The sequence below is a fragment of the Lynx canadensis genome, chromosome C2, assembly GCF_007474595.2.
Source record: "Lynx canadensis isolate LIC74 chromosome C2, mLynCan4.pri.v2, whole genome shotgun sequence".
Taxonomy (NCBI): Eukaryota; Metazoa; Chordata; class Mammalia; order Carnivora; family Felidae; genus Lynx; species Lynx canadensis.
In genome coordinates, this window is record NC_044311.2 from 27,318,020 (window position 1) to 27,331,639 (window position 13,620).

Sequence of the window (13,620 nt, forward strand, 5' to 3'; positions counted from 1 at the left end):
TGTATACATTTTCTAAAACTTAGCCAATAGTACACTTGAGATCTGGGCATTTCCCTGCATGCAAATCTTACCTTGATAAAAATAATACATCATCAACAAAGTCATCAAGACAAGAAAAACTACCCTCCCCCCAAAAAAACTACAACAGAATTGTGATATTCATACATATATAATGACACTTGTAAGTCAGCCTGTCTCAAGGCTGCTTCTTCGGCAGTCTGTGGCCCGGGCATGACTTTGCAGCTTCGGGGAGGTCCCGGGTACACTCAAATGAGGTGTCTTAGGGAAAAAGTGAGTCCGGAATGACTGAGCATGAGTGGGCAAAGGGGTTCTGTGTGGTTTAGTTTCACCCTGTGGAATGACTGACAGAGGTGACCAAGAGGTAAAAGAAACCAGCCCCTTCACACCCTCACAGCCGCTGACATAGGGACCCTTGAGTGGGAGGATGTGCCCCAGGGTCTGAGTGAGATGAGGCCCAGCTCCCCTCTGTGGCTGGAGCTGTAAGGGAAGGTTATGGCCACTTTGTACATCCATTTATAGAGCTCTGTTTAGGATCGTTCCCCCAACAGAAATGGTGTCGGGCCTGGCCGCACGCCATGTAGGTATCCATTCCCATTTATCCTGAGCAGCCTTCAGCCCCTGGAGACGTAAGACACTTCACAGCTGTGAAAATGTTCATGTCTGTGCTGCTATCTGCTGAGCCGTCTCTGGATATGCCTTGGGGAGTCAGCATAGCCCACCTGCTGGCAGAGGGCTGACGGTGCTAGATGCCGACAGATGGTGGAGTTTTCACCACCACAAGGTGTAGGCGCAGACCAAGAACCCTCTGGGACGTTCTTGAGAATGCCTAAAGATAGATACACAATTGCTCAGGGCTCCTGGTGCCCAAACTGAGCCCTTATCTCAAAATACGATCTTCTGACAGCTAGTTGCCTTTCATTCATTCATTTGTTCATTCATTCACTCATTCAGAATTCATTCCAAGAAGGGCACAACATTGTGAACTTGTTTCCATTTTACTGATACAACTGCTAGATCCGATTGATCGATCTATCTTCAGCTTCAAAGAGAACTGTGTAAATTGTTTTCATTTACCTAACTCTGTAACTAACGCCTCTCTTCTTCAACTGCTCAAGTTTCAGACTTGTGTAACACTTCTTTTATTTTTTTTCCAATATATGAAATTTATTGTCAAATTGGTTTCCATACAACACCCAGTGCTCATCCCAAAAGGTGCCCTCCTCAATACCCATCACCCACCCTCCCCTCCCTCCCACCCCACCCCCATCAACCCTCAGTTTGTTCTCAGTTTTTAAGAGTATCTTAGGCTTTGGCTCTCTCCCTGTAACACTTCTTTTAAATAAGTGCTTTGTTTCTTTTTAGCCAACTTGCAATTCTTTTTCTCTCACTTAATGAGAGGAAGACATTCATGGTGGTGGGGTGGGGAGTGGCGGAGTGAAGGACACAGCGTCTTTATGTCTCTGCCTTCCTCTCTTTGGGCTCCTTCCTCTGCAGTGTCTTCTTCATCCAGATAAAGGTCAAATGTCCTTAGACTTTGGACAACAAACCTCATGGGACTAGGACTCTCTGTGAGGGGGTTCTTATTGCTTTGTTCCCTCAGGGGAATAAGTGACTATCCACGATAGCTTGAGAAGCAAATTGCTTCAGAAAGAGATTCCTTCAACTGCATTACCCATTGCAACAATTTGACCAGGAAGTTAAGCTGGTTCACTCCAAGATGCTGAGCCATATTGGCTGTGTACCAAAAAAACATTTTTTTTTTTTAATTTTTTTTTTCAACGTTTATTTATTTTTGGGACAGAGAGAGACAGAGCATGAATGGGCGAGGGGCAGAGAGAGAGGGAGACACAGAATCGGAAACAGGCTCCAGGCTCTGAGCCATCAGCCCAGAGCCCGACGCGGGGCTCGAACTCACGGACCGCGAGATCGTGACCTGGCTGAAGTCGGACGCTTAACCGACTGCGCCACCCAGGCGCCCCCCAAAAAAACATTTTTGAGCATTTTGTTTAACAAACACATATTACAATTAATATGTGCCAGGCATGGATCTATGCATTTTACAGATGCTAACATTTAATCCTCCCAACAACCCATTTTACAGGTGGGGAAATGGAGGCATGGATAGGTTAAGTAATTTGCTCAAGACACAAGACTGGCAAATGGCAAGGCCATATTTAAACTCAGGCAGGCTTGTTTCAGAGTCCATGCTCTTAACCACTAGGCTGTGCCCCTCTCCCTTGGTCCATTCTGTAGAGCCTCAGCTTTGTGCCAGTGGCCAAAGGATTTTGGATAAATCCTAAGTCCTGCTTCATTCCACCCAGTCTGGCCACTGGGATCAACTCCACTTGAGAGGGATTGGTTTAAGATGAATATGCAATCCATTGTGGCCAAAAAGTGTGAGGATATATTTTCTTGGAGAAGAGGGGGTCTGCGAATGCATGGAAAGTAACATACTCGTGCTCTTTGTTTAAGCCAGTTTATGTAGGTTTTTCGTTAGTTGTAGCTGAAACTGTCCTAGGTAATATAGATGCTAAATTAAGATTATTTTTCTTTTTCTAGCAAGAATATTGGCATAGAAATATGGTGGTGTAGTTATTGGATTATATTTGTCAAAACAGCTTCTTGTCAACTTTCAAGTAAAAGTTTGAATTTCAAGGAACAAAGCAATGCTTGTGATATGCACAGCTGACAGTATCTGGGGCTTTCCTCTAGCACTAATTATGAAAATGTAAGATGCCCTGTAGTTCTGGTTTGATATATACCTTGTAACTATGTTTTGACTACCTTGTCCTGTTATTGAGTATCCATATGCAAATGTTATTAAGAATTTGGTCCATTGCATCTACCAGAGTATTAGATCCCAACAAAATAATGCTCACAGAAAGTCTTCTTCCTGTAAAGGAAAACTGCTTTTTCTACACCACTGAATTCTTTATGGTTGGGAGATTTTTATGTTTTCCAGGAGTCATACTTCTCTAATTATATCAATAGTAAGTTGACTAGGGAAACAACAGAAGTGGTTGACAATGATAGGGTGTTTTGTTTTGTTTTGTTTTGTTTTGTTTTGTTTTGTTTTGTTACAGCCCAAAGAAAGGTTTCAGAACATTAAAAAAGTGTTAACTCAAAGCTAACATTTAAATGAACTTTTGGGGACGTCTGGGTGGCTCAATTGGTTAAGCATCTGACCTCGGCTCAGGTTATGATCTCACAGTTCATGAGTTTGAGACCCGCGTCGGGCTCTATGCTGACAGCTCAGAGCCTGGAGCCTGCTTTGGATTCTGTGTCTCCTTCTCTCTGCCCCTTCCCTGCTTGCACTCTGTCTCTCTCTCTCTCAAAAATAAATTTAAAAAGTTAAATTAACTTTTAATTTCCAGTGTATGCAAGAGTCAAAATATTAAAGTGTCTGAAACTGAGCACTTCAGTGATTCTTTTGAGTTTTGCCACTCTCTAATTCATCATGAAAATATCTAGTACCATACTTTCCACACCAAAGTTCTGCACGTATTTCTTGAATGAAAATAAGAGTAAAGGGGGAGATTTTGCTACTGTTTTAAACATATATTGTAATGTGTCTAATATATTAATATCTGTGGTTTCAATGTAAGTTCTATGGTTATACACCACCCCCCCACCCCCCCACCCCCCGCATATACATATATATGTTTGGACACACACATCCCACTATCCTAAATGTCAGGAAAGAAAAGGCATCATGTTCTTGCAGCCATGCAGAGAAGGTGAAATGTCTTAGTCTTAGTACTTAAATAGTTCTCCCTCGTGGAGATGACTTTAGAGTTGTGAGCTACATCCACATTGTGGTCAATTAAAACTATAAACTCAGCTACTCTGAAATAGAACACAACAAATATGATGCCATGTGATTCCATGTAAGCACAGTGGGGTTTTGCCCTCCAGAGGATATTTGGAAATGTCTAATGGTGTGTTTAATTGTCACAACCTGGGATGAGGGAGGGTACTAGTAGTGGGTGGAGGACAGGGATACTGCTAAACACCCTAAGTGCACACCAGGGTCCCCCACACAAGGAATTACCAAGCCCAACATGTCAATGGCGCTGTAGTCAGAAAGTCTTGAGTTAGCAAAATAGGTGCTCATGGCATTTCTTCCCAGCTTAAAGTAACATTCACACTAATTGAATAAAAGAGAATTCTCTGAGGCAGATAGACCTTTCTAGAACAATCCTCGTGGCCCGCTCATTACAGAAGTCTACCTCAACTCAATGTCCATAACATTCATGTTGGTTAAAGTTTGCTCTTGAAATTGTGGTCCGTGGACCAGCAGCATCAGCAGCTACTGAGAGCTTGTTAAAATGCATAATCTCAGCCCTACACCAGACCTACTGAATCAGATTCAACATTCTTAACCAGATCCCTGGATGATTCCTACACACAGTGAAATTTGAGAATCATCGGGTAAGAGGACTATGTGTCTACTGAATAAAAAAAGAACAGCTAGTTGCTTCCCAGACACTCATTGGCTGCTTTAATGACATTAACTCTGAGAACAGTCAGCCACAAATGTTTGCAGACCTCATCTCCAAAGCTGATAGGCCAAGAGCTCCATTTGCTAAGAATACAAAACAAGATTGGAAAGCCTCTCTATCACAAGTGTGAGGTAGAAATTGCCCCATGCAACAGTTTCCTGTTAATTGTTTTCCCATTGCCCCTTTTAGGCTTTTCTCCACAGGTCAGCAATTAAAAGGAGAGTGAGATGGTAGCTAGTTTTACTGTGGTGATCACTTTTTAATGTATATAAATGTTGAATCACTATATTGTACACTTGAAATTAATACAATATTGTATGTCTACTACACTTCAGTTTTTTTCCAATATATGAAATTTATTGTCAGATTGGTTTCCATACAACACCCAGTGCTCATCCCAAAAGGTGCCCTCCTCAATACCCATCACCCACCCTCCCCTCCCTCCCACCCCCATCAACCCTCAGTTTGTTCTCAGTTTTTAAGAGTATCTTAGGCTTTGGCTCTCTCCCACTCTAACCTCTTTTTTTTACACTTCAGTTTTAAAAAAGGGGGAGAGTGAGAAATTAATTGAAGCACATTGAATTTTAATACTCAAATTAACACAGGATTTAATACAGGTCTGCCATCACCAAATGTGAGTTACCGATTCTGAAAATACTTTTCTAGTTTCATCCTAAAACTCTTTGGGTAACTGTGACCTATGTTTGTAAAGTTAAAGTATAAAACCCTTTCAGTTAATCTATGCAGACGAAAAAAAGCAAAACTGTGCTCCATCCTTTTTCTAGAAGTGGCTCCAGAATCTAAAGAATCCTGGTTCTAATGTGAAGTGGCAGGATGTAAATAACTACATGCAAATATCTACTAGCTGAAATGCTAGTTCTTGCTAACTGTTTTAAGTAAAGAGATTTGAGGGCAATGGTGGGAAAGTGGCATTATTTTTTAATCTCAAAGAACTAAAGAAATTCTTTAATTGAAAAATTAAAGGCATTAGTAAAGATAACTAAACAATCTTTCCTCCAGTGAAGAGGACCTTATTATGTATAACAGAAGAGAGGTTCTCATAGTAGAAAATTTTACTTGAACAAAAAAGTAAGGACAGGAAGCTTGCAGAAGTCCCAGGACTGAATTCGGTAAAGACGCTTGGGGATCCTAGAATGTATGAACTAACACGGGAGGCTCTGTTAATCTATTTGTTCACATGAGGATTTCCCAAAGTATGTTCCTGCAACTTTCACAGAATGAACTAGCTTTCATGGGCAATTAGGTTTAGGAAATACTGTGTTAAACAAGATTTTAAATCTTTACTAGAGAGCTTTTCAGAGCTTTCAAAATGTTCTTGAAAGTTGTGAATCTCCAAGGTATCATACACAGTATTTCTGAGACGTATTTTCATAGATTCCTTTTAAAAAGTTCTAGGGGCGCCTGGGTGGCTCAGTCATTCGGGTGTCTGACTTCAGCTCAGGTCATGATCTCATGGTTTGTGAGTTCAAGCCCCACCTAAGGCTCTGTGCTGACAGCTCAGAACCTGGAGCCTGCTTCCGATTCTGTGTCTCCCTCTCTCTCTGCCCATTCCCCACTCATGCTCTGTCTCTGTCTCTGTCTCTCTGTCTAAAATAAATAAACTTTAAATAAAAATTTTAAAGTTCTTTGGCTCATACTTCGGTAAATATCGGCAAATGTTTCGTAACAGTAGCAGTAGGGATGGTTTTGTAGACTGAGTTGATGAGGGATAGTTTTCTTGAGGCCACAATAGATGAATCTGTGACCCAGGGAGTAAAGGTTCCAGTTCCTCAAGGGTCACAGGGTCTGTAGGATGAGTAACATGAGGCTTGCTAGAATGTGGAATTGGGAAGAATAGTGAGCCAGCCCCAGGAAGAACCAACCATGAAATGAGGAAAGCCTGAGAGACTAATGAGCAGAAAGCTAAATTTGGGATGAGCAGTTCTAAACCTGACACTCACATGCTCCATGTGAAGCTTTTATCCCTTAACAGTTACACATCCCATAGTGCCCAGTGGTGTGGACCCTGTGGTGGCAAGGCTGTGGCCCACAGTGGGGTCATCTTTGGAAACCACATGCCTCATTTGGGGACATTCGGAAGGTAGCCACAGGAAGTTTCCCAGAAGGCTCACGAGAAGGATTTCACCAAAGGAAGCTCCAGTTTGGGGACAGCCTGTCAGGTCATATCTGTCTCTGGGGTCAGCTCAGAAGGAGTCAGAAAATAGCCCTATGGTAAGACATCTGAGAGGCGAGAAGAAAAGACAGGTTGAAGCACGAGCTGCACAGTCAGATGGCTCAAAAGGAAGCTCTGCGAATAAAATCCTCCAAAAGAATTCAGTGGGGAAGATGCACTCAAAGTTTGCCCAGGATTGAGATGCTCTGAATTTAAGTAAAACGTGCAGTGAGGTAGAAACAAGAATATTTTGTCTGTTGTTCTGGTGTGGCTTTTCTTTCATCAACATGTTTGGAAAAGGTTTATGGATTGCTTCCTGTGTGCCCAGCTCTGAGCAGGTATGGTTCTGCACTCATGTAGCTCACGATAATGAACAGAACATTAATTTTCTCTTTGGAAAAGTGAGTCAAAACAAACAGAGCACTGTGATAGGGCTGGCTGTGGTGGTGGAAACATAATTCAGATAGGTGCTCAGAGAACCCCTGAGCATGTGACAGAATGTTGTGACCTCAAGGATGAGAAAGGCAGTCCCTTAAATATGTGACACAAGAGCGTTCTCAGCCAATGAGAAGGGCCCCAAGGTGCAAATGATCTTGATGCATTTGAAGAAAAGAGAGCAATGTGGTCGGTGCATAGTGAACAGGAGGGAAATAGGAAAGAAGTGAGGTTGGAAAGATCAGGAGGAGCTGGATCACACAGAGCATGGAAAAGCCATGATAGGATTTATCCTATGCACAGAGGGCTAGATTTTATTCTGTGCACAGCAACGCAGTAGTTGCTCTTGTGAGGGAAATGGATCGAAGTGAAACCACAGTGGAAGCAAAGGAGTAAGGAAGTTGTTGCATGGTCCAGGCAAGAGGTGATGGTAGCTTGAGCTAGGGTAGCTAGTGTAGTTATTGGATTTTTGTTTACTTTTAATATGTGGCTCTTTCTCCTTTAATAGAAAAAAAAGGGCCTTTGTATTGGTTTCCTGGTTTGGCTTCTGTGACCCTACCAGCCACCTGATTGTGGAGAAAATGTATTGCACGGGAAATAATGGAATTTCCTGCTGAAAGAGGATGGTCTGTTATACTCTGGGACACAAGCTCATCCCTCCTGGCCTCAGTTCATGTGCCCTCTTCCCTTCCATCTATGGAAATGGGTGATATGTCCTCAAACCATGGGCTAAGTAAGGCTCATCTGTTCTCCCTGATCTTTGTATACATTTGGCATATAACTAGTATTCAGTAAATGTTTTCTGAATGGGATACAGCTGGGTAATGAAGTGACCTTTTGTGTGTGTGTGTGTGTGTGTGTGTGTGTGTGTGTGTGTGTGTGTTTGTACTAACTAATTGTTCACCACGACTAGCTCTAAGGTGAGGAGATCATCTGGATTATTTAGTCAGACAGAACTTGCTGATATTTAAATGAGAATCTGTGCAGTATGATTTTTACAGCCCTGTAAAGATACCACCTGACTTTTTCCTTTGACATGCTTGCTTTCTGCTGCCTAAACTTTTGCTATTAGAAATTCATTCCTCTGATATGAGGTTATATCCCTTATTGAAACACAAATATCCTGAGATAACACATGAGCCTTATCAATTAACTTGGCTTTAAATGGATATACCATATCTTTTCTTGAGGGAAAGCAAATTTTAATGAGAGGAGGATGAAACAAAGTATGAAGTAGCTCATTGTGAAGAAAATGCTCTGCTTGGGATGGATGAGAGTGTGAAGATAAGGGCGAGAGCAGAGAAAAAAGGACCGTTTCTAAATGTTTACAGTCTTTGGCTCAATAATTCTTCTAACCTAAAGAAATAATATTAAACATGGGGCCATGATGTATGTCCAAAGATAGTCACTGCAATATTACTTAAAATAAAGAAAAGTGGAAGTAACCTGGAGGTCCAATGAGGGGGGCATGGGTAAATAAATGTGATATGGCACTAGAGTGCAATATTATGCTGCTATTAAAATTATGTTTCTGAAGAATTTTTAATAGCATGGGATGAAAGTCCAGACAAAACTGCATGGGTGTCTGTGTATTCTGTGTATACTCTACATATGCACTATAACTTCAAATATCTGAAAGATAGATCTGTGTAGAAAACACTGATGAGATATGTGTGTATATTTTTGTGCGTGTTGCATTCATAGCGATGAGTTCTTTGGTGATACTTATTTTCTTTGGATAATTTCCTAGTATTTTCCAGAATAAAAAACAAGTGTAAATTATTAGAGGACATATTATTTTTAATATCTCTTTATAAACACTGTTTAAAAGGAGAGGTGGCCAGGTATCATAGCTCTTTCTGGGGCCACTGGCCAGGCGTTGCTGGTTCTCACATACATTACAGATCTGACTTAACCTTTTCAAAACAGCTACCTCCCCCCGCTTCCCCGAGATGTAGTTTCTAATTCACTGGCCAAATTACTGCATCTATTTCTGAAAAAAAAATAAATAAAATCTGGGTGTTTGACTGAACTTGAATCTGTGGGACAGTTTTTCAGAACTGAATCTTACAAGACGTTCCTTATGCCTGGAAGGCCTGTTCCTGTTAGGGAGGATTTGGTGGTTATGGGAGAAGGAGACTTGAAGAGCATCTAAATTCATCAGCAAAAGAACCGTTGTGTTATTTTCACAGCATATGAAAGTCGGCTTCCTGGCCTTGGCTGAAATGAGTGAAGGCTGGTGGCACTGTAATTTGGCATCTGTCTTGACGTGGTCGCTCTCTTAGGCCACTTAGCTCTGGCAGAGATCAATTTAAATCATGAAACAGTGAGGAAATGCACAAGTTCCAGTCAACAGCAAGGAATTGTTTTTGAGTCTTTGTCATGAATTTACACCCTGGTTCCTTCAGTAATATTGTGAAGCTCCGCTTGGGTTTGGAGCCCTGCCTTCGACTATATGCGTATCGTAGTGACTAAGAAGAATTCAGGCCCTGGAGACACACCACCCTTTCTACCTCTTATTACTTGCATGAACCTAGTCACATTATGGAATCTGTATGTGTGTCAGTTTTCTCAGCTATTAAATGGGGAGAACAATAGCGCCACTTAGCTGAGTTTAAATAAATTAATACATGTAAGTTGGTGCAACATTGGCACATATTAAGACCTTAGTAAAAGTTAGTATTCATTCATTCATTCATTCATTCAATTGAATTAGAATTATTTCTGCCCTCGCCACACCCTTGTACAGGATTCCCTATCCTCTGTGTTAGGAAGATATAACTGAAATGTCCCAACCATCTGGATGCTTCCTACAACCTGACTCCGGTTCTTGCTGTTTCTGTTGCTTGCACTCAACTCAAATACTTATTGTGAATCTCCATGTTCTGTGGCAGGCACAGTGATTGGGACTTTTTAATCTTTTATGTCTCTGTCCCTTTCCCGTCCCATCCCATTCTGCCCAACTCTCTTCTTCCACCCATTGACTATTTCCAACAAGCCATATCCTGTTCTAAAGGCTTTTTATTATTTCATTCGCTTTTCATTAGAGCCCTGTGTGAGATACAGGACATTATTCTCCTCACTTTACAAATGAAGGAAAATGAGGTTTGGAGATGTTAACCTACTTGACTAAGGCCATAGAATTAAGAAGTAGTATGCTTTTTCCTCTACTTTCCCAGTAAGGATGAATTTTGAGTGGGAAGAGCCCTGCTGTCCACCTAGAGGTAGACTATGATCTAAAGAGTAGATGCCAGTCTTCTGTTTTACTTACTTGCAAATCATGGAAGCTGGAAGAGACCTGGGCAGGTGAGCATTTAGCATGGGTCATGTTCCCAGGACTGTGCGGGGTGCTGTATAAATAAAAATGTAAAGTACATGATCTGCCATCTCAGTTTATCTAGTATCTCAGTTATCTTTTTACTGTGTAACAAAGTGCTCCAAAAATTAATGGCTTAGAACAGTGATTTATTGGGGCGCCTGGGTGGCTCAGTCGGCTGAGCGTCCAACTTCAGCTCAGGTCATGAGCTCACAGCTCGTGAGTTTGAGCCCCGCGTCGGGCTCTGTGCTGACAGCTCAGAGCCTGGAGCCTGCTTCTGCTTCTGTGTCTCCCTCTCTCTCTCTGCCCCTAACCCATCTGCATTCTGTCTCTGTCTCTCTCAAAAATAAATAAACATTAAAAAAAAAAAACACAGTGATTTATTGTCTCATGACTCTGTGGGTTGCCTAGACTCACTAGAAAGTTCTTCTTTTCCATGTGATATTGTTTGAAGTCACTCACGTGGCTGCATTTGGCCGGAAGCTTGGCCTGGGGACCAAGTTGGCCTCACATATATAGATGCAGAAACTAAGACCTGAGAAGTCAAACTACTTGGCCTAGGCCAGCACACTTAGTAGAGCAGCAAGGCTTAGAACCCGGGCTTGCTGGAGTGGTGTCATCACCTGTGTGTGCCAATGGGTGCTCTGCTTTTCCTCCGACAGAGCATGTCTCTGCCAGTTTCCTCTTTGCCTCAAGGCTGTCCCTGTTAAGTTTGGAGACCACAAGGGTACAGAAGAAGGAAGGGATCTGTTTTTTCTTCTTCTGGATCTCCTGCCTCCCTATTCCTGGGCTGGACACCAAGGTCTTTAGTTAGTGCTTTGGCCTCATTGACCAGGATTGACCAGACATATCTTCTTCATCATTGCCTCTTCTATACATCAGCACATGAAATGATCCTGGGTTTCACCACATTCATAAAAAGTGGTCCAAATCCCACCAGTTGTTATATTATGAAATAACACACTTATGTAATATTTTATTTTATTTTTTTTCTCATTTTTTATATATATATATATATGAAATTTATTGACAAATTGGTTTCCATACAACACCCAGTGCTCATCCCAAAAGGTGCCCTCCTCAATACCCATCACCCACCCTCCCCTCCCTCCCACCCCCCATCAACCCTCAGTTTGTTCTCAGTTTTTAACAGTCTCTTATGCTTTGGCTCTCTCCCACTCTAACCTCTTTTTTTTTTTTTTTTCCTTCCCCTCCCCCATGGGTTCCTGTTAAGTTTCTCAGGATCCACATAAGAGTGAAACCATATGGTATCTGTCTTTCTCTGTATGGCTTATTTCACTTAGCATTACACTCTCCAGTTCCATCCACGTTGCTACAAAAGGCCATATTTCATTTTTTCTCATTGCTACGTAGTATTCCATTGTGTATATAAACCACAATTTCTTTATCCATTCATCAGTTGATGGACATTTAGGCTCTTTCCATAATTTGGCTATTGTTGAGAGTGCTGCTATGAACATTGGGGTACAAGTGCCCCTATGCATCAGTACTCCTGTATCCCTTGGGTAAATTCCTAGCAGTGCTATTGCTGGGTCATAGGGTAGGTCTATTTTTAATTTTCTGAGGAACCTCCACACTGCTTTCCAGAGCGGCTGCACCAATTTGCATTCCCACCAACAGTGCAAGAGGGTTCCCGTTTCTCCACATCCTCTCCAGCATCTATAGTCTCCTGATTTGTTCATTTTGGCCACTCTGACTGGCGTGAGGTGATACCTGAGTGTGGTTTTCATTTGTATTTCCCTGATAAGGAGCGACGCTGAACATCTTTTCATGTGCCTGTTGGCCATCTGGATGTCTTCTTTAGAGAAGTGTCTATTCATGTTTTCTGCCCATTTCTTCACTGGGTTATTTGTTTTTTGGGTGTGGAGTTTGGTGAGCTCTTTATAGATTTTGGATACTAGCCCTTTGTCCGATATGTCATTTGCAAATATCTTTTCCCATTCCGTTGGTTGCCTTTTAGTTTTGTTGGTTGTTTCCTTTGCTGTGCAGAAGCTTTTTATCTTCATAAGGTCCCAGTAATTCACTTTTGCTTTTAATTCCCTTGCCTTTGGGGATATGTCGAGTAAGAGATTGCTACGGCTGAGGTCAGAGAGGTCTTTTCTGCTTTCTCCTCTAGGGTTTTGATGGTTTCCTGTCTCACATTTAGGTCCTTTATCCATTTTGAGTTTATTTTTGTAAATGGTGTGAGAAAGTGGTCTAGTTTCAACCTTCTGCATGTTGCTGTCCAGTTCTCCCAGCACCATTTGTTAAAGAGACTGTCTTTTTTCCATTGGATGTTCTTTCCTGCTTTGTCAAAGATGAGTTGGCCATACGTTTGTGGGTCTAGTTCTGGGGTTTCTATTCTATTCCATTGGTCTGTGTGTCTATTTTTGTGTCAATACCATGCTGTCTTGATGATTACAGCTTTGTAGTAGAGGCTAAAGTCTGGGATTGTGATGCCTCCTGCTTGGGTCTTCTTCAAAATTCCTTTGGCTATTCGGGGCCTTTTGTGATTCCATATGAATTTTAGGATTGCTTGTTCTAGTTTTGAGAAGAATGCTGGTGCAATTTTGATTGGGATTGCATTGAATGTGTAGATAGCTTTGGGTAGTATTGACATTTTGACAATATTTATTTTTCCAATCCATGAGCAGGGAATGTCTTTCCATTTCTTTAAATCTTCTTCAATTACCTTCATAAGCTTTCTATAGTTTTCAGCATACAGATCCTTTACATCTTTGGTTAGATTTATTCCTAGGTATTTTATGCTTCTTGGTGCAATTGTGAATGGGATCAGTTTCTTTATTTGTCTTTCTGTTGCTTCATTGTTAGTGTATAAGAATGCAACTGATTTCTGTACATTGATTTTGTATCCTGCAACTTTGCTGAATTCATGTATCAGTTCTAGCAGACTTTTGGTGGAGTCTATCGGATTTTCCGTGTATAATATCATGTCATCTGCAAAAAGCGAAAGCTTGACTTCATCTTTGCCAATTTTGATGCCTTTGATTTCCTTTTGTTGTCTGATTGCTGATGCTAGAACTTCCAGCACTATGTTAAACAACAGCGGTGAGAGTGGGCATCCCTGTCGTGTTCCTGATCTCAGGGAAAAAGCTCTCAGTTTTTCCCCGTTGAGGATGATGTTAGCTGTGGACTTTTCATAAATGGCTTTT

At 41.5% G+C, this 13,620-nt stretch overlaps 1 protein-coding gene across 3 annotated transcripts in view; it reads left to right on the forward strand.

Moving 5' to 3' along the window:
* Positions 1 to 13,620, forward strand: part of NEK11 (NIMA related kinase 11) — a 269,267-nt gene that overhangs the window by 174,227 nt on the left and 81,420 nt on the right. The window contains exon 14 of one of the 3 annotated variants that reach the window (XM_032594670.1): positions 7,640 to 7,899. The exons of the other annotated variants lie outside the window; for them this stretch is intronic. Coding sequence (XP_032450561.1) covers positions 7,640 to 7,684 — 45 coding nt within the window. The 3' untranslated portion in view covers positions 7,685 to 7,899. Of the gene's footprint in view, positions 1 to 7,639; positions 7,900 to 13,620 lie in introns of those variants that run through there. 3 annotated transcript variants of the gene reach the window in all.